We start from the raw sequence: 25,893 nt of genomic DNA on the forward strand, positions 1-25,893 counted from the left end.
TAGTTGTGGGTCCCTCTAGTTGTGGCACGTGGGACGCCATCTCAGCATGGCCTGGCGAGCAGTGCCATGTCCATGCCCAGGATCCAAACCGGTGAAACCCTGGGCCGCCGCAGCTGAGCGAGGGAACTCAACCACTGGGCCACAGGGCGGTCCCTGCCTTTTGATTTTTGAGCCTGTAATCGTACCCTCTATTCAAAAAGTGAACTATTAAAACACAACAAGCGAACGGAATTAAATATAACGCCTACGTTGGCAAACGATTCCCTGACGTTCAGCCAAGCCGGAGGCTGCCTTTCCAGCCCACGTGCGCGCCCCGCGCCGGCCCAGGCCCCGCCCCCACCGCGGGCCCCGCCCCCACCGCGCGCCCCGCCCCCACCGCGCGCCACACCCAGCGGTCGCGCCCGTTTCCATGAGGACGCGGCGCCAGGCCGGGGCTGTAGGGCCACCGAGCCAGCTGACTTGCAGCCGCGGCGGCGGCGACATGAGCGCGGCGGGAGTGGCGGCCGGGCAGCGGCCTCTCAGCTCAGGGGCCCTGGGCTCCCGGGGGGCGTCGCGCCCACGCCTGCGCCCGTCCGCCGTCCCCCAGCCTCCGGGGCCGCACGGCGCGCAGCCCGGGCTCAGCGAGGCGCAGAAGCGGGTCCTGGACCTGGAGAAGAGCCTGCAGTTCCTGCAGCAGCAGCACTCGGAGACGCTGGTCAAGCTCCACGAGGAGATCGAGCACCTGAAGCGGGAGAACAAGGGTGAGTCCGCGCCTCCCGCGGTTGGGACCCGAGAGACGCAGACCGGCCCCCCAGGTGTCCTGAACCCTCCCACGGCCCCCGGCCCCGACACAGCGCACGGGCTCTAGAAGCCGCAGGCAGGAACACGGCAGCGGGGGCCACCCGGGTCCTGCACACCGGCTCGGGCTCCCGGCCCCGGGGCCGCAGATCCGGCTGTGTCGTCGTGGGCGGTGCCTCCGGGCGGCCCGCCCATCTGGCGGGGGCGGGCCCGGTGTGTCACTTCCCGAGGTAACCGGCCAGCCGTCTGCTCTCCAGGCCGGGTCAGGTCCGCCTCGTTTATAAGTAAAACATAGGCCCCAAAGTACAAGTATACAGCTTAATGAATTTTCACAAACTAAACACACCCAGGTCCAGGGCAGACGTGCCGGCCCCAGAGGGATCCCTTGGTCCCACCCAGCCCCTCCTCAGACGGCTGCGGCCTGTGCCCCCAGTGTCCTCAGGGCGGGGCCTTCCTAACTTCACACCTCTCGTGGCTCCTCACTCCCGTGGGCCAGACCTGGAGCAGAACTTGGGGCCTCCCACGATGGGACCCTGTCCTCTCTCTGGCCTCCCTCAGCTGTAGCGAGGCTCCTCCGCCCACACATCCAAGCCTGCCTCGTTTCTCACTGCCCTCCTTTCTCCTGCTGCCTTTACCTGGAGCACCAAGTATCCCCTCACTGGGTGTCCATTATGTCAGGACCCTCCCCTCCCCATGTCTTCTTGTCCAGCTCCTGTCCAGGGTGTCACTTGATATTGCACTGACCATGTCTGCTCATCCATGGCCAGGGGCTCCTGGAGGGCTAAGCCATCCTGACTCACCCCTGTATCCCTGGACCCCAAATCCCCTTGGCAGGGGGTGCCTTGTAGATGTCATCAATGGAGGGACGGACTTTGGGGGAGGCTCTCATGCAGGGACTATGGCTCTAGGAACAGCCAGGGGCGTTCCCGGCCCTAGGGCACCCAAGGCAGGGTCCTGGGGTGGGGTCCCGGCAGCCAAGGTCACGAGTGAGGTCCCTAGGGTCTCAGCAGGGAGGGAGTGGGCAGGGCAAGTCAATCCTCTTCACTCAGAGTGGCTGCAGCTTCCAAAATGATGAGGAGAGCATGTGCTTGCTTTCAGATCTCCAATACAAGCTAATAATGAATCAGAAGCCTCAGAAGAGAGGTAAGACTGAGGCCTTGGAGTGCCTGATGGGAAGTTTCTGATGGCGGGAACAGCCCCTCCAGACTGCTGTGCCCACCTGGCTGCAGTGGCCCACTCACTGTCCCAGTGGGGAGGAGTCCTAGGGGACCTGGACAGACACCACTGTCCCAGCCACAGTGTCGGTGAATTTGGGCACTCAAGCACAGCAGGTGCCGCTTTTGGGGAAGTCAAGGCCTGAGGTTGTAACAGAGCAAAAAGGGGCTTGTTTGGCTCACCGCAATCTAGTGCCAATCAATTGCAAACAAGCCGGTGGTTGAGAAAGGAAAGTTTATACGATTAGCATAATCGGAAGATGGCAGACTAGCGTCCTGAAGAACCATCTTCCAGTCATACAGCACCTTGAGGCAGGTGCACAGGGGAGACGGGCAGGGAAGGAGAGGGTGAGGGAGGTTGACTATCCGGTGAGACGAACTTCAAGGCGCCACGTTGTCTCTTTCCTCTGTCATTCGCGATGGGGACCAACGCGGGATTTTTCTTTCTGGAGGCCGTCATGTTCCTGGGAGCTCAGAGAACAAAGTTGTCTTATCACTGCTGGGAGATACGTCAGCAAGAGTCCTGGAACTAGCAGATCATGTATTTTGTAAAAGCCAGAGGTGCTTCATCATGGAGGCTGCGAGCAGGCTAGAATGTATCGAGACTAGTGATTCGGGGCATGGTTACAGTGTTGCTTCCTTTCCCTAAGATGGCTTCCCTCATGCTAACTCAAGGTCTAGCTGTTAAACGGTCTGTGCAGTATGGACAGTGGGCAGAGAAGCTGGGGTTGGGGGGCTGCCTAGGCCCTCCCCCTGCCCTCCCCAGACTCACTAACCTGCTGGGTTCTTTTACTTGGATTGCTGCTATGGACAGCCCCAGGCTCTCTCTGAAACGCTGGCCAGCTCAGTGCAGCCCCAGCCCTGTGCCTCTTTCTCTCACACCCTGGGACAGGTGGCTCTGGGCACACTCCTTCCGGGGATCCTCCCTGCCATCTCCGCAGTGGCCGTGGGGGCTGGGGAAAGGGAGCTGAGGCACAGAGACCTGCAGCCAACTCTCTGGGGCCCTTCCTCATCTGTGGCCCACTCTCCTTGCCTGTCCCCCAGCCTGGCCCCGGGAGGCCCAGGTTGTCTTGGGCTTGCTCACCCCCTTACTTTTGGGGCCAAGTGTGACATGGGGAGGTAGCGTGCGTGGTGAGTGGTGTCAGCCCGGAATGCCTAGTCTGTGGAGTGTCCAGGGCTCTTCCTTCCTGGGAGAAACGCAGAGAACGGAGGGGTGGGACTTTCTCTGGCAGGACAGAGCAGCTCTAGTGAGCTGTTCTGGGCATGCAGCTGGGCCCGTTAGCAGTCCCAGTCTTACAGTGCTGGGGGTCCCCCATGGGACATTGGGAGGGGTTGTGCTCCTACTTGGGACCTGCTGCTTCTTCAGTCCCGAGCCCCTGCTTTCTGGATGGCCCTCCAGGAAACCACCTTTCCCGTGGCCTCGGCTCCCTCGGGCATTGGCCGGGTCTAGGGCTGCCTCACCAGAGTGTGGGGGAGGGCTCCACTTGAACGCATGGTCTGGGGCCTGCAAGGACAGGAGGTGGACACAGGGGGGCTGGCCTCTCGCCCACGGGGGTGTGCAGAAGCCGCTGGGGAAGCTGGGATGGAAGTGTTGCTGCCTCCATCTTGGGCTGACCCTTGTGCGTTCTCCCACAGGCAGCATCTCCAATTCCAGTTTTCAGTCCATCAAGTCTGTCTCAAATTCAACAGTGTCAGGTGAGAGTGCCAGTATCCTCTGTGTGCTCAGGGCTGGGGGAGGGGCAGGTGCTCAGTGGGGCCCTGGGCCTGAACAGCCAGTGTCGGGTGCTGACCAGGGAGCTGAAAGCCCCTGGCAGTCCTCTCTTGGGCAGACCTCGGGGGAGCACCTTTGCCAGGCCCTGTGAAGATGGGGGTTGAGGGGCAGCTTGAAGGGAGCCAAGGAGGGTGGCCCCCAGGTGCCATGAACTAAAAGCACCAGGAGGGGCTGAGGCAGGGTGGGACAGGACTGTGGGCTGGGTGGTGGGTGGCCAAAAAGCTGGGCATGCCTGCCTGCAAAGGCCTGATATCAACATGGGGGCACAAGGCCCGCTGGCGGGCCCACCCTGGGGCAGGATGGTGGGCAGTGAGGCTCCCTGAGCAGAGCAGCCCCGAGGGCCCCTGAGCCTCCGCGTGGTCCTCCAGGGAGGGGGCAGTGCTCTGGCTGCCCGGCAGAAGCCCAAAGTAGGCAGGATGCAGGTGGGAGGGCCCTGCCTACGGAGCCTGCGCTTGTGGCAGAGGGAGGGGAGCTCAGAACCTCTTCTCCCCACTCTGCCTCCCCGAGAGGCCAGGCTCCCTCACCAGCAGTAGCCCCTGCCCTTCCATGCAGGGCCCAGGTGGGTGATGGGCCGTCCTCAGACAGGAAACCTGTGCAGGCGGGTCCCAGACTTCTCATTCAGTTTTGCTTTGCCCAAAGTGGCGCTCAGAGTCAGGGAACAGATTGTGGGGCCACCCCTCCACCCCCACCGTGGCTTTTACTGAGGCCTGGGAGGGGTGGGGGTGTCCCTGATTCAGTTGCTTCAAGGAGCCAGCTTCCACCACCGTGACTCCGTGAGAGCATTCAGCGGGACCACCCACAGGCTGCATCCTCAGCCCACACTCTGGTCTCCCAGCAGCTCTCCTGAGGAGGCTGCCACCGTCTCCCCTCTACAAGGAGGAAGCTGAGGTGGGGGCGGGGGCTCCTTAGGTGCACACAGCCGCTCCTGGAGGACCTGGGCAGTAGCTCGTGATGCCTGCAGTCACTGGCCCTGTCTGGGTCTGACCTGCAGCAAACTCTCAAGGCAAGGCCAGGCCCCAGCCTGGTTCCTCCAAGAAGCAAGACTCGAAAGCTGACGTTCCCCAGAAGATGGAGCTGGAAGAGGAGCCACCAGGCGCCACCCTGCTTCACAACGGCAAGCTGGACAAGGCCGCTGGGACCCAGGGGCAGGCCAAGTAAGGCTTGGGGTTGCGTTCAGTAGGTTCACAGCCTGGAACTGGCCAGCTGCTTTGCCCTTCCACGTGGCCCAGTCTCCAGCGTGAACCGAGCTTGTGAAAGCAGACGGACTCAGGCCTCGTCCATCTGGTGGGCTCTACCTTCCCCCGCTCCCCTGGGCATCCTGCAGGCTCCCTGGGCTGACCTGAGCCCAGAAGAGGGGCTAGCAGCAGCCCCTAACCCATTTTCTCAAAGAAAAGAAAAGGTAATTTGGCCTCCAAATTTAGCTTGCTTTTCACCAAGAAAACAGTGAGTTGGGTTCCCAGGCTCCACCCTGGAAAACATGCTCGGCCTTTGGAAGGCATGGAGCCATCAGGCCAGAGCAGGACGAGGCTCGCGTAACACCCAAGTTTCTGGGAATTCCCTGGAAAGCAGCAGTGAGCTGGACTTTGCATCTGAAAAGGGAATCCCATGTCCCCCGCGTAGTGTAGCTGGCAGGACGCACTCCTGCTTCTCTGCACCATCCTTAGATTCCCTCTGGATCAGCCCCACCAGGAGTGGGGTCACGACCGTGGGCAGCTAGGCAGCTCGAACCACGTCTGACCCTCAGTGTACCTTGAGAGGAGAGAAAGGGACAGGCCCAAGTCATGGCTGGCCCCAAAGACCCCCACCTGGGAGCACCCTGGTCAGAAGGGAGCCAGACCCCCGAGGAGCCTGGGTAGATGCCTGCTTCCCCACACTGGCCTCACACTGGCATGGGCACTGCTCCGAGCAGAGATGGTGGGTGGTTAGACCAAGCCTGGCAGGCCACCTCTGGGCTGCTGCACTGACTTTCAGAGACGAGGAAGTGGAGACCTCTAATGCAGTGGCCACCTCAGTGGCGGGCAGCCAGCACAAGGTCAAGCAGGTGACGGGGGCACCCCCCTCAATGAGCCTGCCCCCCCACCTGCGCAGGCCCACCACGCTTCAGCAGTGCGAGGTGGTCATCCGCCAGCTGTGGAATGCCAACCTCCTGCAGGCGCAAGAGGTGAGGCTCGGGCAGAGGGAGCGCCCCGTGCCTCTGCTGGCCCTGCCCACCACGCCTCTTCTCCTTGCCTTTCAGCTGCAGCATCTCAAGTCCCTCCTGGAAGGGAACCAGAGGCCTAAGGCTGCCCCCGAGGAGGCTGGGCCAAGTTCTCCCAAGTGCGTGCCCCTGGGTGGCGCCCACCCCGTCACGGCAGGGTCTGCTCATCTGGGGCTCACTGCTGACTCTTCCTTCACTAGGGACCAGGAGGCCCTTCACCCGGGGGCCATGCAGTTCCCCAAGGTCCCCACCAAGGGTGTCTCTAAGAAATGGTGAGTGCTACTGGCACTGGGGGTGGGGCGGCCTCCAAGCCCAGGGCCCACAGGGCCAGGGCACAGCAGCAGAGCGGGCCCTGGCCCAGTGCCTTCACCGTGGCCCCACTCCCAGCCCAGCGTGCGCTCCCAAGGTGCCTGCGCTGACCCCCCTCTACCCCCACCAGCCTGATTCTGAGCCCGATGCCGGTGGCGGAGCGAGCCATCCTGCCGGCGTTGAAGCAGACCCTGAAGAACAACTTCGCGGAGCGGCAGAAAAGGCTGCAGGTGGTGCAGAGCCGGCGGCTGCACCGCTCTGTGCTCTGAGCGCTCGCCCGCACCCTCCTTGCAGCCAGGCCTCCCACGACCTGCGGCTGGAGACGCTAACCCTCTCTACATAGCACTTCAAAAGAATTCTACTGCGCTTAAGCCAAGCTGATTCCAGACAAAACTCATGGCAGAGAAAGTACTTGGTTTCAGAACTGAGAAACTTTTCTTGCTCAGTATTTTGTTATTCTGCATTTACACAAAAACATTATGAAGTAAGTATTACCCTCCTTGTTGAAGACTGGAAATAAAGCTCGTTTCTCCCAGTTGTGAGTCTCGTCCTTCACTGGCTATCAGGCGTCACTGTCCCGCCATGTACCCCTAGCTCTGCTCCCTGCAATGGGAAGGGCCTGCCAGGCAGTCACCCTGGCTTGTCCAGGGCCCAGCAGCTGCCCGAAGAGGACAAGCTCAGGCACAGCACACACCCCCTTCCTGGAGCACAGGGGGCTGCCCTCTAGGCACACATCCAGGAGACAGAGCCACCCTGTGGAGCGCACCCTCCCCAGGGAGGGCTCCGCCCTGTGACAGCCTCATGCCAGCCCCTCAGGTGCCAGAACAGCAGGTTCCTAGGCCTCACGGTGTGGTCAGCACTAGCCAGCCAGGACAGTCATCCCAGCCCCACTGGCTGTTTCCTCAATGCAAATCTCTGCCTCTTCCCACTTTGGGGAACAAGCACTTTGCCAGAAACCTGGGGGTGAACCAAGATGAGGCACTGACACTGTCAGATGAGGTGAACTAAGGCCTGGCTATCCATGGACAGCTCCAAGGTGGTGGACCTGGCTCAGCCCTGACAGTGTCCCTCACTGGACAGTGGGCCCTGGACTTGCATGGGGGGGGACGACACAGTGACGAATTCATGACAAACACGGGAATAATAAATTTATTATAGCAACCACAGATGACACGGTAGTGCACATACAAAAGGGGGAACCTCTTGTCGCCAGAGGGCCAGCTGGCCGATGCCCTGTCAGGGAGCCTTCACTCTCTGGATTGGCTCCGAGGATGCTGGGTCCCGAGGACAGAACCCTGACCCAAGAGTGGGCCCAAGGGTCCAACTAGTGGGCATGGGGCCAGGAAAAGGATCCACCCAGATGCTCCTGGCTCCCCGGGCACCCCCACAGTGCTGAAAGGGCCCCCAGGGCTTGAAGGGAGAATGCCATGAGGTATGAGGCCCAGCTGATGGCAGGGGACTCACACTGCCCACAGGCCGGCCTTCCCTCTTGACACAGCCAGCACCCCCGGATCCGGGAGCTTCCCTGTGGCGTGCTGCAGGCAAGTGTGCCCCATGCCAACTGTGGCGCGGTCTGAACCCAAAACCGTGATCAGAAAACTCTGTGTGTTTTGAGGGTTTCCTACGTTTTCCATGTTCCCCTACAGAAACAGGGAGAAGTGTTTTCTGGCACACACACAAGAGCCTCGAACGAGATCCTGAGTTCTCCCCATGCTGTGGAGGAAGGACGTGGGCCCTGCAGAGGCCGCAGGGACAGAAGCCCAAGGAACGCAGGGACTAGAGGTGTGTCTGACTCCCTGAAAGAAGTCCCACCCCCACCCCCAACAAAGCCAGCTCCGCAGCCACCTGTCCCTGTCCTGTACAAGTGTGGGAAAATGTTTGGCAGGTCCCCAAGGCAGAAGATAAAAGCAGGAAAGCAAATCTAAGCCCAGACTCTCTAAGGAAGCCAACACCTAGAAATGTCCGACATGAGGCATATGTCTGCTGCGGCCCCGACAAGGCTGCCGGCCGCCCCCACGGTCCTTGGCCGGTGGCCCGAGGTGGAGTGGCGGTGGCAGCTAGGCTGCCGAGAGGCAGGCCTGGTGGATGCTCTGCGCCCAGGTGTTGAGCAAGGCCGTGACCGAGTGCTTGTCAGGGAGCTGCAGCAGCCTCGAGGTCATGCATCGGTGCACCGACTGCAGGAAGGGGTTGGCGTCTGCAACACAGCAGCAGGCCGTGCGTGAGTGCCGTGTTCTCAGCCAGGACGGCTGGTGCCTGCTGGGATCGTGGCCCAGGCAAGCGACTCGCTGGGAAGGAGCTGCTCCTAGAGGCATAAGACTGACATCTGGGCACTCTACCCAGCCCCGGTGACCAGGGATGCCACCTCCCACACAGTGGGGTGGCGGCGGGCTCTCCTCTTGGGCCCACAAGTCAGTGGAGAACTGGAATGTGAATGGGCCTGGAGCCCAGGGCTTCCCCTCAGGGACAGCCTCAGGGTTCCAGTACCAGCCCTCTGTGCGCCAGTTCTGAGCCTCAGGGGGACTGTCCGCAACCTCAGGGCTCTCTCTAGGCCTCTGGCTTGGAACCATGTCACCCAGAAGAGGCCTCATGAGCCCAAGCTCCCATCTGTGCCTCCATGTCATCAGCCTTGTAGGGGCCATAGAGACCAGGCCTGCTCACCCCTTACCCACTGAACCCAGCTGCTCTGGGACTGTAAGACAACAGGCAAAGGGAAACAACGAGGGCAGAGACCCTTCTCCCTCCAAGGGACTGCTGGGCAACCCATTCTTGTCTACAAAGGGGGAGCCAGAGGAGGAGGCCTCTGTGGGGTGGGGGGGTGGAGGACACATGGAGGAAAACCTGGTTGCCCAGAGCTGACCCGCGTCTGTCTTGGGCCTCCCCACGGCCGTCATCTTGGCTCACCCACCGTACTGCCACTGCCGGTCAATCCACAGCGGGCTCTGGGCTGGGTAGTCGGCAGGCACGCTGAGTTCCAGTGGCGGCACACTTGGGAGGTCCTTGTCATCTGTAACACAAGGCTGTGCGTGTGACCTGGCCTGCCCCACCTCACAGCCCTGCTCCTAAACAGAGCTCTTCACACCCCAGAAGGTTCTGGTGAGGCTTGCTGTAAAGCCTGGAGATCACTCTGACTTCGGTTTCCACATCTCCCCAGGGGCTCAGGGAAGCAGACCACACTTGGACGGGACGGAGGGGCTTCCCTGGCACGTGGGGGGAGGTGAGAGTGTGTGGGCTCACGGCCCAGCCCTCAGTGCAGCCCTCAGTGCAGAAGGGCAGCTCAGGCAGGCTCTGAGGGATGGGGGACTGCGGGCCTGGGGCTGTGGGGTGAGCATGCACGTCTGTGGGAGGCTGAGCGCGTCACGGTGAATGGAGTGTGCGGCACTGGGCTGGGCTGTTCTGTGCCCCGTGTGGCCAGAGTCCAGGGCTGCAGTTCAGGGCTTACTCTCCCAAGTCTGCCCTGCTCTCCCCGAGTACTCACCCAGCTTGCATATCAGGTGGACGGTGCCGTTGTTACTGCAGTGAGAAGGGTCCAAGTTCACCAGGAACTTAGGGTCTAATCTGGCCACTTCCCCCTGAAGCACATTGGGGATGCTCTGCTTCTCGTCCTCTTCAAACTTACGCTTCCGGGCGCACACCACTGGGGCCCTAGAGGAGGCGGCTGTGGTGACCACCCCAGGCTAGGCTGTGGCCCATGGCCTGCCAGCCGCCGCCTACTGCAAGGCTGAGCTTGTACTGTACGTACGTGACGGGTGGGCCGTGGATGGCTGTCATGGCCGGCACGAACGTGCGGTACAGGGAGTGGTTGAAGACAGGCGAGCGGATGTTGGCCAGGACAGCATCCAGGAGCGGCTGGCACAGGTACTGCTGTTTGGTTGGCGGCACTGGGGGCGGTGGGGGCGTGGGCTAGGACAGGGGTGGGAGGGTCAGCAGCCTACTCCTGAGGAGGCTTTCCAGACCCCAAGGTCCTCATTGTCACAGTCAGACTTCCTGTGGCTTCCCCACAACCTCTGCCCCCTGCAGACAAAGACGGCTGATTCTCTCACCCCCTGTAACCTTGACCTCCCCTGGAGTCCCCTCTCCTGGGGGCCTGGCCTTATGCTGGATGTGTGGAAGCAGGATGGCAGCGTGCACAAAAGCCCAGGGGATGGAGGAAGCCTCCATGGAGCCTCAGCCAGAGGGTGATTTCTCCCATGTTCCTATGCATGCTGTCCCGCCCCACCCCCAACCACAGACCGGACCAGGAAGAAGACCCCCAGGGACCTCAGGCTGCCCCCTCTGCTCACGCTGACTGACTGTGAAGGCTCCTCCCAGCTTGCGATTCCAAGTTGCTATGGGGTGGGCCCTGACCTCCCGGAAATACCTGCAGCCCTTCAAACACCACCAGGCTATGGAGCCCTACTCACCACCGCCATGTCATTTTTGAGTTTCTCCAGGGCGATCTCACATTTTTGCAGCGTTTTCAGGGGGCACCTGTGGGGAGAGGGACTGGCTGACCCTCTGTGCTGGAGGATGGGGAAGCTGGTAGCTCTCATGTGCTGATCCCAACCACTGCCCATCTGGCCTCCTCTAGATGGAGCCAGCCCCAGGGCCTTGGCCACCAGAACCCCAGTGGGAGTCTAAGGCAAGGTGGTCCCGCCCCCAGGAGCTGTCTGGACCTGGTCGGGAGAACAAAGCACACATGTGATGGGTCAAGGGAAGGGACAGAAACCAGGCCCCTGACCAGGCTGGTGTGGCTTCGGTCTCATCTAAGCCAGGCCCCTGCCCACCCTGGCCCTGTAACTCCGGTGAGAGATCAACCCAAGAGGGCCTGGAGGGCTGTCTGGCTCCAACAGGCCTGTTTCACAGTGTCCAGCATTCTGCCCAAATAAGCAGAACAAAGACAACCTTCTAGAAGAGGGGCACAGCCTGAGCCAAGGCCCTGGGCAGAGGGAAGTAACCCAAAGGCCAGTCCACGTGAACAGCTCTGTGGCACTGCCCAAGCTCTGGCACTCATAGCAGCCTGTGACCCATGGGCAAGGGAAGGGGTGTGCGTGTGGTGTCAAGAACCTGGTGCTCCACTACCATCCAAGTGATTCTCGAGGCACCGTCTTGTTTCATTTTCACAGCCAACGCATGTGAGCCACAGCTGCCCCCTTTGCAGATAAGGTAACTGAGGCACAGTCACATGCCCCAAGGCCACCGGCAAGTCAGGTACAGGGCTGAAGGTTGGACTGAGGCCCATCATGGCCAGCTTGATCAGTGACGGCCACTCCAAGCCCACACCCAGCCAACAGCCTGATGACGCAGGGCTGTGATGGCCACAGGGTGGAAGTGTGATGGCCCCAGCAGCAGCCCGGAGCACAGCACAGGCTGGGCGTTGGCAAAGGTACAGGCTAGGGGCTCGGAGCTCCAGCAGACACACCTAAGTGGAACCCTAGGGCCCTTTCTCTGGATTCCACCTTGGCACCAAGAGTCTGTCCTAGGCTGGACCAACCAAGCCCCCAGGGACCCTCTGTGAGCCGTGGGCACAGCACTGGTCTTCCCCTAGGGGTCTGTGAGCAAAGCTCACCGCTTGGAGGGGTCTGTCAGGATGTCCAGAAGGCTCTTCATCTTACTCAGGTCTTTTTTTCTGTCTGGGACAGAAGAAGGGACATTAAGACGCAGGCCTGGGGTATCCATGGGCCCCGCCCCCGCCCCGGCCCAGCCCCACCTTCATTCTTGTCGATCTTGTTGATCATGCGGCGCAAGGGTTCGATGTACTTGGACAGCTGCTTCAGCTTGTCCAGGTACTGCTGCTCCTCGGCCTGGCTGGAGCCCGCTGGGCTCATGACCGAGCTGGGGTTCACTGCAGGACACAGCTGGGTGAGCACGGCCCCAGCCCACAAAGGGCCAGCTCTCCACAAGCCCTAATGGTGGGACGCTGGGGCTCCAAGGGGTTCCAGAGCTCACTCACCCTGTTATAAGCTGAGGCCTTGCGAGGGTGAGGGGGCGACCCTCAGCACCTCAACTTGCAGGGCTGTGTGCAGGTCACACGATGGCTCTGGGCCTCAGGCCATGCCCACCCCAGGCCCGACTTACCAGGGGTGTTTAAAGGTCCCGGGGAGGGGACGCTGAAGTTCTGTGGGGTGCGCGCTGTCACTGGACTCTGGGAGGGCTGCGGCGAGGGGCTGGGCAGGAAGCTACTGGGGGATGGGGCAGGGCCGGAGCTGCAGCAAAGTGAAAGGAAGCATGGCTGTGAGCTGGGGCACCAGGCAGGCCCCGCCCTGGGAGCCAGGCAGGGAAGGGCACCCCGGCCAGGCTTACCTGACGTTGGAGTTGGGCTGCGAGCTGGGCTGGCCGGGCTGTGGGGACGGCTGGGGGGGAGGGGGCATCGACTGCGGGGTCTGCACCTGCTGGCCCGGTGACGGCGAGGACAGCATGGTGAGGCTGTTCTGGCTGACCTGGAAGTGGAGGGGGCTCAGCCTGCTCGCCTGCCACAGACTGTCACTCCTGCTACCCCCCTGCTCCCACCTGCCCAGGCTTGGATCCATCTGCACGCACAAGCCCCTTCTCTCTCTCACAGCCTCACCACACACCCTTGTCTTTTTCTGACACCCTGCCTCTCAGATACAAACACAGGCACGCACTCCGCCATCCTGTGGGAACACACACACAAGCACACAGTGACCGCGGTGCTGGCAGAAAGGCCAGGCTGGGCAGCTCTGGCTCCTCGGCAGGGGAGATGCATGAAGACCATGGGTTTCTGGGCTGGTCTTCATAGGAATGGGAGCCTGTGGAGGGAGGCCAGGGAAGGCCTATGGCTTCAAATGGCACTGCCTGGCCTGCCCTGGCCTACGATGCTCTCCTCTGCGAGCCAGTGAGGACCTTGTTCTGTGAGAGCTGGGACAGTCTTCCCGTATGCTTCCACGAACCCCCTTTGCCCCCTAGGCCACAGGCAGCCCCAGCTCTGACGGCGCAAAGGACAAGCTCAGATGCAGGGTGGTGGCGGAGACCGTGCCTGACATTGTGTCCCACTTGGACCTGCTTAATGGAAGCAAAGTGGCCCGTGTCAGCACACCTGGCCTGGGGCTCCTGAGTCTGATGGCGGACCAGCCCCCTCCTGGACTGGCAGACCTGCTGGGAGGGGCAAGTGGCTCGGCGTTATTCTCAGAGGCCCCTTCCTTGTCTGCAGAGGCAGGGCTCACCTTACTCCCTGCAGTCCTCATCAGGTAGGACACAAACAGGGTCAACTGCACCACTGTGATCACTAAGGACAATGCCATATTTGCCTGTGAGCTCCACAGGCTGAAACCATACTGCCCAAGAACCGCGAACAAGGATGTGTTTAACAATCACTTTCTGTGGGAGAAGCAAAGACGGCAGTTCTGGGTGGTGAGGACAGCTGTGGGGAGATGGCTGCCTGCTAGCCTTTGGGTACCTAGCCTCCCCTGGAACGAGAGCCGCCTCGCCAGTGCCCGGTGATGGTGGCATAAAGGCCTGGCCCCTTGCCACACATGGACCCCCCTCAAAGGCCCTACCAGCTTCACAGCTCCCAAGGGTTGGTGGTGGCATCTCCCATACACCGGTCAATCTCCTGCACACCAAGTGTTCCCTCAGAGCCTGCTTCCTGGACCACAACCCTCCCACCCCTGGATTGTCCAGTTCTGCAGACCAACTCCGCCCTTCTCCCACACACTCCTCCACCACGGCACTGGGAGTACTGGGTCAGGATCACTCTGAGTGGCTTGCTGCTTTCTCAGTCCTTGACAGGGAACAGGAAGGAGTGTTTGGAGGAGCCCAGATCCCTCCTCACCCACCCCGTCCCACCGGCCCTACGCCCGCCCCTTCTCCCAGTACCACCTGGACCAAGCTCCCGGAGTGAAACAGGACTCCTCTCCTGCTCTTTGGCTTCCTACCCTTCCTACTGAGTGTATGGGACAGAGATGCATGGGATGCTGGCACAGCAGGGGGCACAGGAGCCATGTCATGACACTTTCAACACAGCTGAGTCAGAGGGGCACCAAATCCAAGCTGGAATGTGCTCTTTCCACCACGTATGACAGGGCCCCCAGCCAGGGAGTGGAGTGGCAGGAGTGAGTGACCTCAAGCCTCTGGCTGCCAGGCCAAGGGGACAACATGGTGCCAGGTGTTTCACGCTAACGTCAGCAGGGTCACAAATGGGCATGGGGTGGCTGAGTTTGCTGAGCTGAACAAGGGCAGCAGCTTTCTCCTGGGCAGGACTCGCCTTCATGGTGCCTGGGTGCACTGAGTCCTGGGGCAGGCAGCATGGCCCCGGCACTAGAAAATATGTTCTAGGATCCACCCAGGTGCCAAAAAACTCCCAGGACTAGGAAGATGAACAGGTTGCCTCAGAAAAGTCTACACAGAGAACTACAGACAGTGCCAAGAAGGGGGAAGCAAAGGCCCTAGGGTCCCACCCCAGGCCTGGCCTTTCAGGTGGGGGAACTCTCCCTGCAGTGGTTTCCTTCTAAAGCCCTGCCATCACCTCCCCTTCCCTGACCCCGATCTGCCGCCACTCTCTGCCCTGCACTCCCTGAAGGTGCCTCTTGCCTCGCCCTCTTCCAGCCTGGAAGTCAACCCTCCTCATGTGGCCTCTCCCTGACCACCTGGGCCCCACTTGCCCCAGGGAGGCGCCTCAGCCTCTGCTCGAGCAGCTGTCCCTTCAAGGTGTTCAGCCCTTGTCTGCAGCCTAAAGCTGGTGCCTCTCTGAAGGGCAACAAGGCACCTGCAGGGCATCACAGCTGGCATGAGGCTGCTGCAGTGGGAAGGCCATTTCCCAGCTCACTTTCCACCTGAATGTCTGAAGCTGTACTTTCAACAGCCCCCTTAGGGCTCAGACCACAGGGAAACGGCGCACTGTGCCCACACTGCCTTTGGATTCCACGGAGCCACTGAGCACGCACAGCTCCCCAGGCATGAGACAGAGGGTCTAAGACACGGCAAAGAGCACCTGCCCAGGCTGGGGGCGTGAGCTCTGTGCTCCTGCCTCCCTCCTGAGCCTGTCTCTCATGTCCAGCCCTGGGCTCTGCCCCTCTGGCCACTGGGGCCACCACTCTCAAGGCTGCTAAGGGAAACCCCTGGCCTCCGATATCCAATGCAGATCTCTCTGCAGCTGACAATTCCTCTGGAAAAATGCACAGTTCCAGTTGGCAGCAAACATATTCCCCGACAAGCCTTCAGGACCCTTGCTTGGGCTGCCAGCGCTGGGCAGCACGAGGCTCCCAGGCCTCCCAAGTCCCAAGCTGCCGCAGACACACCTGGTATGAGAAGCAGCCACCCAAAGGCCCATGTCAAGAAGGAACTGGCCTAGTGAGGCGCTTAACGAGACAGCAACCCCCGATCTGCAGGTTTATGTCAGGTCTGGCCAGCCTCTGGGGTGGAGGAGACCAGGACGGCTATGCTCCCTTAGTTACACAACGAGCCCTCTGGGGGAAGAGCGCCTGCTCTGTCTCTGCATTTTTCTCCTCTCTGGGCATGTCCTGCCAGAGGCAGAGGCATGTCTGTCACAGCTGCCAGCAAAAGCCACAGGACGCAAATGCTGTAGCTCCCAGGGGAGGGAGGCTGCCATGCACCCCACACACCCTGTCACCTGCATGTCACAGATGGGGAGGTGAGAGCACAGAGGGAGGTGACTGGCTCAAGGTCACACCACTAGCAGGCGAGTCCAGGCACCTCAGCACTATCTGTTCCCTATGGCAAGGACAAGCATATGGATAAGGGATCCCCAACTGATCACCCAGGCAGCCTGCAGAGAGCAGGAATGGAAGGCAGGATAGACAGAGAGCAAGCAGAGGGGAAGTGGCCAGAGGGCAGGAAGGGCGACGAGGCCAGGCAACAGGGCAGAAAGGTTAGTCTGGGCAGCTTCATGCCGTGAAGAAATCTCAGGGGAAGCTGGTGGCACCACATGCTCCAGACCTCTTAGGACCACCTGCACCCACTGAATATCCCTGGAACTGCCCACGCTCCTGGCCACTGCACGTGACATGTCCCCAGGAGTCACTCTCTAGAGCAAAGCAGGACATAGGTCCTCCTGTGGTGCCACCTGCTTACAATTACCATGGGAGCGTTGGGACAGGACCCCATGTCACCCCTGGCTTCCCATACTAGACACCGTGTCCAGTATGTGCCCAGCAGATCCTGCTTGGTCACAGTTGTCCAGAAGTGTCTCCACCACAACACAAAGATGTAGCCTGGACACATCCCAAAGATGGGAGCTGGAGGAGAGGTTGAGACGAGAGCCCTGTCTCAAGAAGAGCTGAAGGAGCAAGAGCTGACTTTCTATTCTGCCTGTTTCCTTTAATCTAATTTATTGCCACAAGGAAAGAACAAAACCAGACAGGCATGGTGGATGCTGAAGCACGTCCTGCTAAGGGCTGCATGCAGGTGGCTGGGGGCCGACAGCAGCCACAGGACATGCCATGCAGACACAGCGAGGCCCAGAGGGCCAGCTGCTAAGAGCTCTGCTGGGAAACCTGCTGGACAGCAGGGGCAGCTCTCAGCCGCATTTCAATGGCACATTCCTGGAATAACCTATCTTTTCTCTGAAGGGACTGGATTGGAAAGATTCTGCTGCAAAAGCAGCTGCACACTGATTCTAGAACCAGCTCTGTGGCCAGCTGAATGTCCTCAATGTGCCTGGCCCTGCAGGGAGAAAAGGGTTTGAACCCCAGGACCCTGCTGAGAGGCCAAGGTGGGAAGATGGAAGCTTCTCACCTAAATTGGAGCGTCTCAGTCTGTTCTCACAGAGGGCAGTGGCGCCTCTTGCTTTGACCGCTGCTGGGGGACCACACTCACCAGCACTGAGGGGCCACTACGAAGAGCTCCCCTAAACTTGAACTAGAACTAAGCTCCCCTAAAGCGTGAACTATGACCTGCTTCAGTGAGACTGAACAAGAGTCTCCACACAAAGAACTTAGCTCAAGGCCTGGCATGGATCACACACTCAAAATGTCGGGGATTTTTATTGTTTTTATAAAAATCAGCCCTATGTGCTGATGCCAAAGTCATTCCTCCACACCCAACAACCCAACCTGACTCTGTCAACCCAATGGACACTGAGCCAGAGGCTATGGGAAAGGAGAACAAGCAGTTTGAGATCACAGAGCTGAGATTCCAAAGAGACCAGGGCAAAGAGACCCACACTAATGACACATAAGCAAGTAAGGAGGCTGGAGGGTGGGGGTCGCCTGAGGCACCAAGGGACTAACTCTCAGCCAGGCATTGTGCTGAGACCCCCATGCAGCCTCCAGGTCACCCTACCCTCCTTGCCACCTTGGCCACAGAGCCTGCTTCCCCTGCCCCCCAGCTTCGCTCCTCTAGACAGCTCTGTCACAAGGCCTTTTTACCAGCAGATTCCAGCCACTTCCTCCTCCTACAACCCAACAACTACCAAAAGGGAGGACAAACCAAACAACTCAAGTTGCAGTCTGTGACAAACTGTGTGAATGGTACATTTGGGGTGAACCTGGAGGTCGGGAGGCAGAGAGGGTGAAAACTGAACATGGCCCCAGATGGCAATGCCTCAGCCTCAGGAAGGCCCTCACCATTCTCTTGGAAGCATGTTTTGTGGGGCCAGACTGCAGCCATCTACATAGGCACCCCTCACACGAGGCGACAGCAGCGCCTGCACACGTGCCGTTGGGAAAGGCAGGGGGTGTTGCCTGCTAGGATTATAGCTGCATCTCCCTTACAACAGAAAATGAATTTTAAAGCTTTGGCAAATCTGAGGTTTTCACAGCAAACCAACTAAAATGGAAAGCCTGTAAGATTAGAGAACCTTATTACCATTTTATTCTCAGACTCCTAGAAGAGTGCCTGGCCCACGGAATTCACATGATGACTATCTGTTAAACAAATGAACACACCATGGAAGAATTCTAAATTTCATACGATAACAGAGAACCAGGAATTCACATCCCCGAAAAGTGTAATGTACAAAGAAGTCTTTATCTACCTAGAACGGGGCGTGCGCGCGTGTATGTGTTCGTGTGTGTCTACACTCTACACAGTAAAGTCTAGAACAGCATGGTCCAACAGAACTTTCCACCAGAATGGACTGGACTGACTTGTTCTACAATCTGTGCCGTCCAATAAGGCAGCCACCAGCTTCCCCATGGGGCAACTGGACACTTGAATGTTAACGAATTTCAACTGAATGTAATTTCAAAAACTGAATTTTTAGATTTATTTAATTTTAGCTAATTTAAATGTAAGTAGCCAAGACGGCTAGTGGCTATAGCATTAGACAGCACAGCCCTAAAAGCAAAACTATCGGCTTAGCTTCTTTTTCATTTTACTGTGAAATGACAGCAGCATAACTATCTAAAATGCTAAAATGTTTAGGATACTTTGCTCCTACCTTCTCCAGAAAATGAAAACGTTAGAACTTTCCAAAACATTAAAATGAAAACACTCAAGTATTTCCTCATATCCCCTCAAGAAACACAAGCTGGATGTGGCCCCATGTAAGCTTGGTTAGGCACTCTGAGCGCCACTGTGAAGGAAGTCGCTGACGATTACAGTGTGCCTCACAAAGGCACCGCCCCGTAAATACCTGTGCCAAGGGCTGTCCGCCCAAAGAGATGGAGCTTGACGGGACGGCAGACATGGCGGTGGTGGGTGGGAACCGGGCTCTTACTTGCATCCCGCCTTGGGCCAAGGCTGCGGTGATCATCTTGAGGACAGAGGGACAACAGACAAGGTGATCGCAACAAAGAAACGCAGTGCATGGGCAAGTGGAAAGGGATGGGCAGCCTCTGCGACAAGGAGCGTCCACAGGTGAGGGCCTTCGGGGGCTCGGGCAGCCTGGGAGGGGCAGAGGCTGGCCTACATGCTCAAGCCCACAGCACCAAGGCCTGTCTAGGCATCGGAATCCAGAGGAGCCGCCAAGAACGTGCCTCCAGACCTTTCTATTCTGTTAGCTGCACTCCTTCAACAAAGCTCTGATCTGCTGACGGGCCCGCAGAGCCCTCAGGGCCTGACCTCAAGGGCCAAGGGTGGTGTTTCTGGGAGACCAGGCTCCTGGGAGAGACTTCGAAAGAGTACACTCCACCAAAGCTGGCTGTGAGAAGCCAACCACCGTTAAGAGAGAGGCAGAGTCCAGCTAAGCGGGCTCATGGCACCTTTCCTTCTCAGCAGCACACCACCTGAGGAAGATGCGTCTGAGGGCCTGAACGCAAACCATCCTCCTCTCCTCCAGGCCTCTGACTATTTACCGAGGAACTGGTTTTCTCTTATAACTAAGATCAGAGGGAGATGGGGAAGGGAAGCCTGGGACTCCGCCTGGGGTCTTGCCCTCGTGAGGAGGTGGATGTCCCACAGGGACATGGGTCAGGTCTGTCCTTAAACATAAAAGATGACCACAAACTCCAGAATTCCAGCATTAGCTGGGATCACCCCCTCAACCCCCCACGATCAACTTACACTTTTGGAAGCACAAAGGCAGCACTGCCATGGGTCAAGGCCTGCTTGCACTGACAGGAACCCGGTGGTCTCCCGTGACCCAGTCACCCTCACTCTGGGCTCTGAGTTGGGGGATGGAGCCCTAGTCTGGTCCTTTGAGAGCAGGGCCTGCGTGCTCTCACAACTATGAAGATGAGACCAAACTAAAACACAACCAGGTTCAGAAAGGAAGCAGGACTGATCATGGAAAAATGAAACATCTATCCCAAGAGGCTGTGAACTGACCCATGAGACTGGGGCAGTGATGATGGCCATTGAGTCCATGCAGCAAGGTGTGCCAGGGACAGGGTTCCAAAGCAGGAGAAAGGCCCGAGGGAGACCTCTGGCATCACACGCATGTCCCACACTCACACCCATGGGTCGCATGCAGCAGGCACCACAAGCCAGGGGTGACAAGCAGTAGCAGATGCCAAACTGAATCTCCCATGGCTGTGGGAATGGGGCAGCCCTCACGCAGGGCTGGGCAGTGGACATTCCTGTAGCCACATCAATGAAAGGACTTCCCAGGGGTGGGGAGTGAGGAAGTCATTCTCCTGGTGTCTGCCAAAATGTAAGCATGGTCCTGAAGAGCCCACCACGCCCCACCCCATCAGACACTAAGTGAGATGTTGGTGGGGGTGCAACAGTGCTCACAGTAGCAGGCATACCCCAGAGATATTGCGAGTTCAGTTCCAGATCACCACAATAAAGTGAATCACTGCAATAAACTGAGTCACACAAATTTTTTGGTTTCCCAGTGTATATAAAAGTTATGTTTACACCACACTGTAGTCTATTAAGTGTGCAATACCATTATGTCTAAAAAATCAATGTACATACCTTAATTAAAAAGTACTTTATTGCTAAAATAAATGTGACACAGAGACACACAGTGAGCAAATGCTGTTGTAAAACTGGTACTGATAGACTTGCTTGACACAGGGTTGCCACAAACCTTCAATTTGTAAAAAATGCAGTATCTGCGAAGCGCAATAAAGCGAAGCACAATAAAACAAGGTATGCCTGTTCTCAGGGCTCCAGATGGGAAAGCCTCAGGGAAACATGCCTCCTCCCAGAGGAGGTGTCCAGAGTGGGGCTGAAAGCAACTCTCTCCCGGGCTGGGCTCTCAGCCTGTGGTCAGGTAGGGTAACAGCGAACAGTGTCCATTTATAACCAACGTGGCACTGCACTGAGGAGCCCATCTGAGAGCCCTGTGGCCACTTGACAATGCTCCTTCCAGAGGAAGAAGGGCCTGGAAGTCAGTCAGGTGGTATGAGAGAGGTGCAAACATTTTCCAGGAAGAAACAAAAGTAGTAAGGAACAAAAAGCTTAAATCTGATTTGCTGCAGACTGGTTTTCTTGTAACCGAGAACTCCTGAGAGGGAAAGCTCATTTTAACCACCAATTCTAATGAAAACACACCAGAAGTATTCACTGGATTAGATGAGCCAGGCAGTGAACAACCAGCAACTCATTCTCCCACTCCCCCAAGTGACTACATTTCTCTGCCTCCCCAGACACATCCACCCAAGAAGGAGTTCAAGCTCCACCCCGCAGGCTGTGGGCCTGGCTCCTCCTCAGTCCCTGGGCAGGAGGGCCTGGAAAGAGGAGAGAGGGGTAAAGGCAGGGCGGCGAGGCTCAATCAAGAGATCGCCGTACCGCAGCCGTGTTACATGCACGCACGTTGGGGAAGTGTGTCTTTGGTAACAATTCTTCATACCTTGAGAACTATAGTTACGTTTCCATACACTAAAAGAACAGAATGCTAAAAGACAAAAGCACAGGGACGGTTTGGAAACGGAGACGCATTCTGTTCTGGTTTTATCTGCAGTCACAGATAAAGTTTAGGGGAGAAAGAGAAGTTAGCACAGCTCTCCTGCTGTGTCCCAATAAATCCCACTGTGGTGACGGCGATGCCACCTTTCTCATCTACATGAGTAATGTCAGATAAGAGAGCCAGGCGTACAAAATCTCAAACTCAAGTCCAGGTTGAGGACCCCGGGTACCCATCGGGCCCAGAGCACCAGTGAACACTCGACAAGGTGCCTCTCTTCTGCTCGGAGGGGGCTGACTTGTGAGAGGAGGCTTGGAGGCTGCCCACGTGGGCCCTTCATGCCAGCATTTCTTTCATGGAACCTGCGCCTGCGTGCAGCAGCTCACATCCAGGAAGTTGTGACACACAGCCACCTCGTCCTGACGTCAAGTACATGAATACTACATAAGAGTTGTAGCCTGCATCTCTGAACTCCTGGTAGATGATTGGCGGATATGATTCGAGGGCCTCAAAATGACCTAGTGACTTACTTTTGAGACACATTAGCAAACCATCCAGACCCTGGCCAGGTATTAGGACATGGTAACAGCAAAAAACTGGAAATAATCTCAGGATTCAAGAGCAAGATGGTAATTAAGGACAGTAGGATACATTCATAAGTGGAATACTAAAACAGCGGCGTAAAATAATGTTGACCAAGGGTTTTAAATTACAGGAGAATGTTTTACTTCTATTGTAATGTGAATGGGGAAGAAGCCACAAATAAAATCCTATGTACAGTATGACCTTGACTATGTGAGATCTGGAAAGAAAAGATGCCAAACTGCTTCTCCTGTGCTGGAATGTTTCCCTTATTTATAATTTTCTCACTTTCTGTCTTCTACAGTTATCACATACTTTTTAAGTTTTTGGGTCAAAATATCTGCAGCCTTGTCTTGTCCACTGTGCCAACCCTGGTTGCAAAGGAGGGCTGTGAATCCAGAGATCCCCCCAGGAGGGCTTGTGACACCCAGGGACCTTACTGCTGCTCAAACAATGCAGCAAGGCCAGCCAGCCGGCCTCTATGAACCTGCACTGCCTGCAGTGAGGCAGGACCAAGCCCAGAAACAAGCCAGCAGACCAGAGGCAGAGGCCCTTGAGGCACTGCATCTGGGCTGAGAGGCACTGCACAAATGTGCACTGTGCTCTGCTGGGCTTCAAGAACGCTCCCTTTGCCACCAGCACCTAGCAACCCCACCAAAGGCCAGCAGTGTAGGATGAGGCCTCTCCCCTGCTCTGCCCAAGGCTGGTCTACGACACGCGGGAGGGATGTGAACATCACTCCTGAAGAACCTGAAGGTGCACTCCTCACCAAACCAAACCCACCCATAAATACTCAGGCGGCAACCCTTTTCATCTTCCCCAGCTACCAGAGTCCTACAATCTCCCCAGAGTCCCTGCTGAAAAGAAGAGTCCTGCCTGCCAGCACCCCTCCAAGCTCCGCTGGGGGGAAAAGAATGCTACTGTAGAGGTGATTGAGTCCATGGCCAAGCTCCCACGCTGGCTGGGACCTCCAGCAGAAGCAAAGGGCAGAGTAACCACTGGGCAGAGCAGTGCCACACACAGGCGCAGTGCGGATACTGAACACACACAGCCACATCCTGCTTCTGGAAGGTGGTAAGGCACCACGGGAGCTATAGGGAGTACACTTCCTTGAGCCAGAAGTTTACAAACACACCAGCAGAACGGACCTGGACCATCGGAAGACATCAACTGTTCTACAGCTGCTTGCTTCCCAAACACCAAGAAATGGGATGAAAAGGGTAGTTCTGCTTTAGGACGGCCATTACAAAGTAAAGAATGCCAAGCCTCTTGCTTTCCTACTGGACCAGACCTGAGATGCAAAAGTTTCCATGAAGTGTGGTCCCAGAACAGGGGAGGGAGGCAAGGAAGGTAGCGAGGTGGCAAGGGCAACGGCTTCTGCAGCCTGGGCGGTCACTATGTGCCACCACCGTCCCAGCTCTGACCACGCACCACCTCTTTCTCTGCTTGGGACATCAAGAAGAGGAAGCCCCAGAAGGCCTGAGGACAAGCCTGGGATACACAGTGATGGTGGCAGAGATGGACTCAAACCTAGTCACACAGAGCAGCCAGCCCACTCCTCAGCTATAGACATAAGGTCTGTGGCATGTTTTGCACAAGACCGTATCTGGGCAAGCTGGTGATCTGGGGAACTCTGGTCCCAGGTCACTTGGTGCAGTGTCTAGGGAGGCTGCTAGGCCGACTCAGCTACATCCAAATACCTCAGGTGCCTCGGTCAGCATGCTTTTCTTCAGGCAGCTTCTTGTGGACTTGAGCAGGAAGGACCATTTCTGAGCTACCCCCTACAGTGAAATGTCATCTGACTCTAACAGAATACATCACATCCCAGAAGTGCGTGACATGTGGCCGCTATGCACTAGACAGGGAGCTCAGTGGACCAGTGGGTAACGAGCAGGGCAGGAGCACAGTGGGTGCCACTCAGCACAGTGCAGCACAGGGGTGGGTGGGCCCCAGCTGCAGTCTTTCCATATCAAGTAGAACTTCTGCTCTGTCTAAAGCCAAATCTCATTGCTCAGCAGCGACTATCAGTGTTCCCACCACTGGGCAGAGACAGGAAGAACCAAGGCCCCAGACTGGATGATTTCCCTCCTCCACACAGGAACAAGGGCGGGGGGTGTCTATAGAGAAGTCATAAGGCCTGATCTCCAATCTCTAGACACTAACAACAATCTGGCCCCTACTAGGAAAGGCTAGGCAGGGCCTACTCCATCCCACCAACATCTAGTATACACCGGTGGGCGTGGTAGGCTTGACCACAATTCTTAGCACAGAGGGGAACACATGAGGCAGCCGGGCAAGGGGCTGCAGCACAAGCCCGCACCAGCCACTGGAGCCAGGGACTCCTGTTCTCGTGCTCTTCCCGGTTTCTAGAGAGCTACTGTCTATCCCCCCACTAGCCCCATACTCAGAGCTGCGGCAAGGATGAAACTGCAATGCTCTCCTCTCCGCTCGTGTTCTCAGAGAAGGGAAGTGGGATGATAAAGGAATTCAGAGGAGAGGTGGGAACAACACATGCACTACGCAGCTGGGAAACGCAGATATGACCAAGCAGAGCTGGCCAACCCGAGGCTCCCAGGGACTGGCTCCAGGGAGAGCCCTGGTCTCGTAGAGTGCCAGGGTAGAGAAGCCCGTGCTTTACCGACCTGACCCCTGATCCAACCATGACCCTCACTATAGAGCGCCTGAAATCTAGCTCCATGCGTAGGTGGACATGCACCTGCCAGCAGAAGCCCTCGGCTCCGAAGGCCCTCACCTGGACTCCAGAACCCACTATCTGGGAGGCCTGAGCTGTCGGTACCGCTGTCTGCTGCTGCACCTGGGGCTGCACCTGCTGCACCTGGGGCTGCACCTGCGGCTGCTGCACCACCATCGGAGGTCGGACCTGAGGAAGGGAGAATGCAGTTTGGAGCCACCCAGGGTAGAGGGCAGAGCACCCACTACTTCTGTGGAAGCTTTGAATCTTGAAGCTTTTTGTAAGAAGGAGGATGGGATCATCATGACTTCACTGGCTATGATATCACCATCCTGGCCATCCCCTTATCCCATGGCTCATCAGAAATGTCCCATGCCAGCCTGGCCCCAAGTCGGCACAGCAGAGTCCCACCTCTCCTCACTCTGGTGAGAAGCATATCCCTCCCACCAGGATGTCACCATACAGCATCACCACCAACTACCAATGCAAGCAAAGCGATGCTTCCCAAAGCCAAGTGCACAGCTTGGCCGGCCTGGCCTCTGGACCAAGCACACTGAGTTTATGAGAACCCCCCTTGGAGCCCTGACTCCTGGAAGGAAACGAGGGCTGGCCAGTCAGCAACAGGCTGGCTCCCATGTGACAGGTGTGACCATACTTGCTCTTCACGACCCTCCCCTGCCTTCCAGCCCACCCCGTGGGGCCTCCTATTCACCTACCACTCAGTTCAGGTAGGGCCCCAGTTCCCACTCCACTCAATGAATCACAAATAGAAAAGGCCACGAAAACCAAGGAAGTGAGCCGAAAAAACATTAAAATGGCCCCTTGACACAGCTACCCCTGACTTGGTGACAATATTCTGCTCTCTGTGTAAATGTCACTGACTAGATTTGCTTTGTACAGAGATGCATAAGACTAAAAATAACAGTATTTTATATTAATACCCCCTCCAAAATATGGCAATGGCAGGGCTCTTTGCTCAGAACATAACTCTGAGCAGTCAGCAAACCACCGTGGATGCCCGATGGAGGCGGCCTGCCACCCACAGTGAGGACAGGCATGCTGCCGTCCATCGCATCATCCACAATCTTAAAATGACAACGGCCACTGCCGAAATCAGCCACACTGCTTAGGAGACAAACTGCTGCTCCAGCAAGAGGGGCA

General features: G+C 57.7%; 2 protein-coding genes across 30 annotated transcripts in view; one reads left to right on the top strand and one right to left on the bottom strand.

Moving 5' to 3' along the window:
- Positions 1-356: 356 nt before the first annotated feature.
- On the top strand, positions 357-6,803 carry CCDC74B (coiled-coil domain containing 74B). 14 transcript variants are annotated; one of them, XM_023646674.2, is made up of 8 exons: positions 357-740; positions 1,876-1,920; positions 3,627-3,686; positions 4,754-4,916; positions 5,734-5,923; positions 5,999-6,078; positions 6,160-6,231; positions 6,399-6,803. In XM_023646674.2, exons 1-8 carry the CDS (start codon positions 410-412, stop codon positions 6,535-6,537), a joined length of 1,080 nt encoding a protein of 359 aa, XP_023502442.1. In that variant the 5' UTR covers positions 357-409; the 3' UTR covers positions 6,538-6,803. The 14 variants fall into 14 exon arrangements, with proteins under 14 accessions (XP_023502442.1, XP_023502438.1, XP_070131334.1 ...); XM_070275236.1 differs by having other exon boundaries at positions 368-740; positions 5,851-5,923; XM_023646675.2 differs by having other exon boundaries at positions 368-740; positions 4,766-4,916.
- A 598-nt stretch (positions 6,804-7,401) lies between these two features.
- Positions 7,402-25,893, bottom strand: part of MED15 (mediator complex subunit 15) — a 71,719-nt gene continuing 53,227 nt past the window's right edge. For 6 of the 16 annotated variants that reach the window (XM_070275217.1, XM_070275218.1, XM_070275219.1 and 3 more), the window contains 10 exons: positions 24,793-24,921; positions 12,548-12,684; positions 12,323-12,450; positions 11,955-12,089; positions 11,814-11,877; positions 10,669-10,735; positions 10,008-10,168; positions 9,744-9,910; positions 9,174-9,272; positions 7,402-8,462 (listed from right to left, as the gene is read on the bottom strand). In XM_070275217.1, the coding sequence (XP_070131318.1) occupies positions 8,326-8,462; positions 9,174-9,272; positions 9,744-9,910; positions 10,008-10,168; positions 10,669-10,735; positions 11,814-11,877; positions 11,955-12,089; positions 12,323-12,450; positions 12,548-12,684; positions 24,793-24,921 (1,224 nt within the window). In that variant the 3' untranslated portion in view covers positions 7,402-8,325. Of the gene's footprint in view, positions 8,463-9,169; positions 9,273-9,743; positions 9,911-10,007; positions 10,169-10,668; positions 10,736-11,813; positions 11,878-11,954; positions 12,090-12,322; positions 12,451-12,547; positions 12,685-18,797; positions 18,918-24,792; positions 24,922-25,893 lie in introns of all 16 variants that reach the window. The other 10 variants (XM_003365441.5, XM_014742020.3, XM_014742022.3 and 7 more) reach the window with 4 other exon arrangements.

This window comes from Equus caballus, chromosome 8, assembly GCF_041296265.1.
Source record: "Equus caballus isolate H_3958 breed thoroughbred chromosome 8, TB-T2T, whole genome shotgun sequence".
Lineage (NCBI taxonomy): Eukaryota > Metazoa > Chordata > Mammalia > Perissodactyla > Equidae > Equus > Equus caballus.

Excerpts from the sequence above, each read along its gene's own strand:
- CCDC74B (XM_023646670.2), top strand. The coding sequence starts at position 410 with ATGAGGACGCGGCGCCAGGCCGGGGCTGTAGGGCCACCGAGCCAGCTG. Across the intron at positions 1,921-3,626 it reads TCAGAAGCCTCAGAAGAGAG|GCAGCATCTCCAATTCCAGT; the intron begins GTAAGACTGAGG and ends GTTCTCCCACAG. Across the intron at positions 5,924-5,998 it reads ACCTCCTGCAGGCGCAAGAG|CTGCAGCATCTCAAGTCCCT; the intron begins GTGAGGCTCGGG and ends CTTGCCTTTCAG.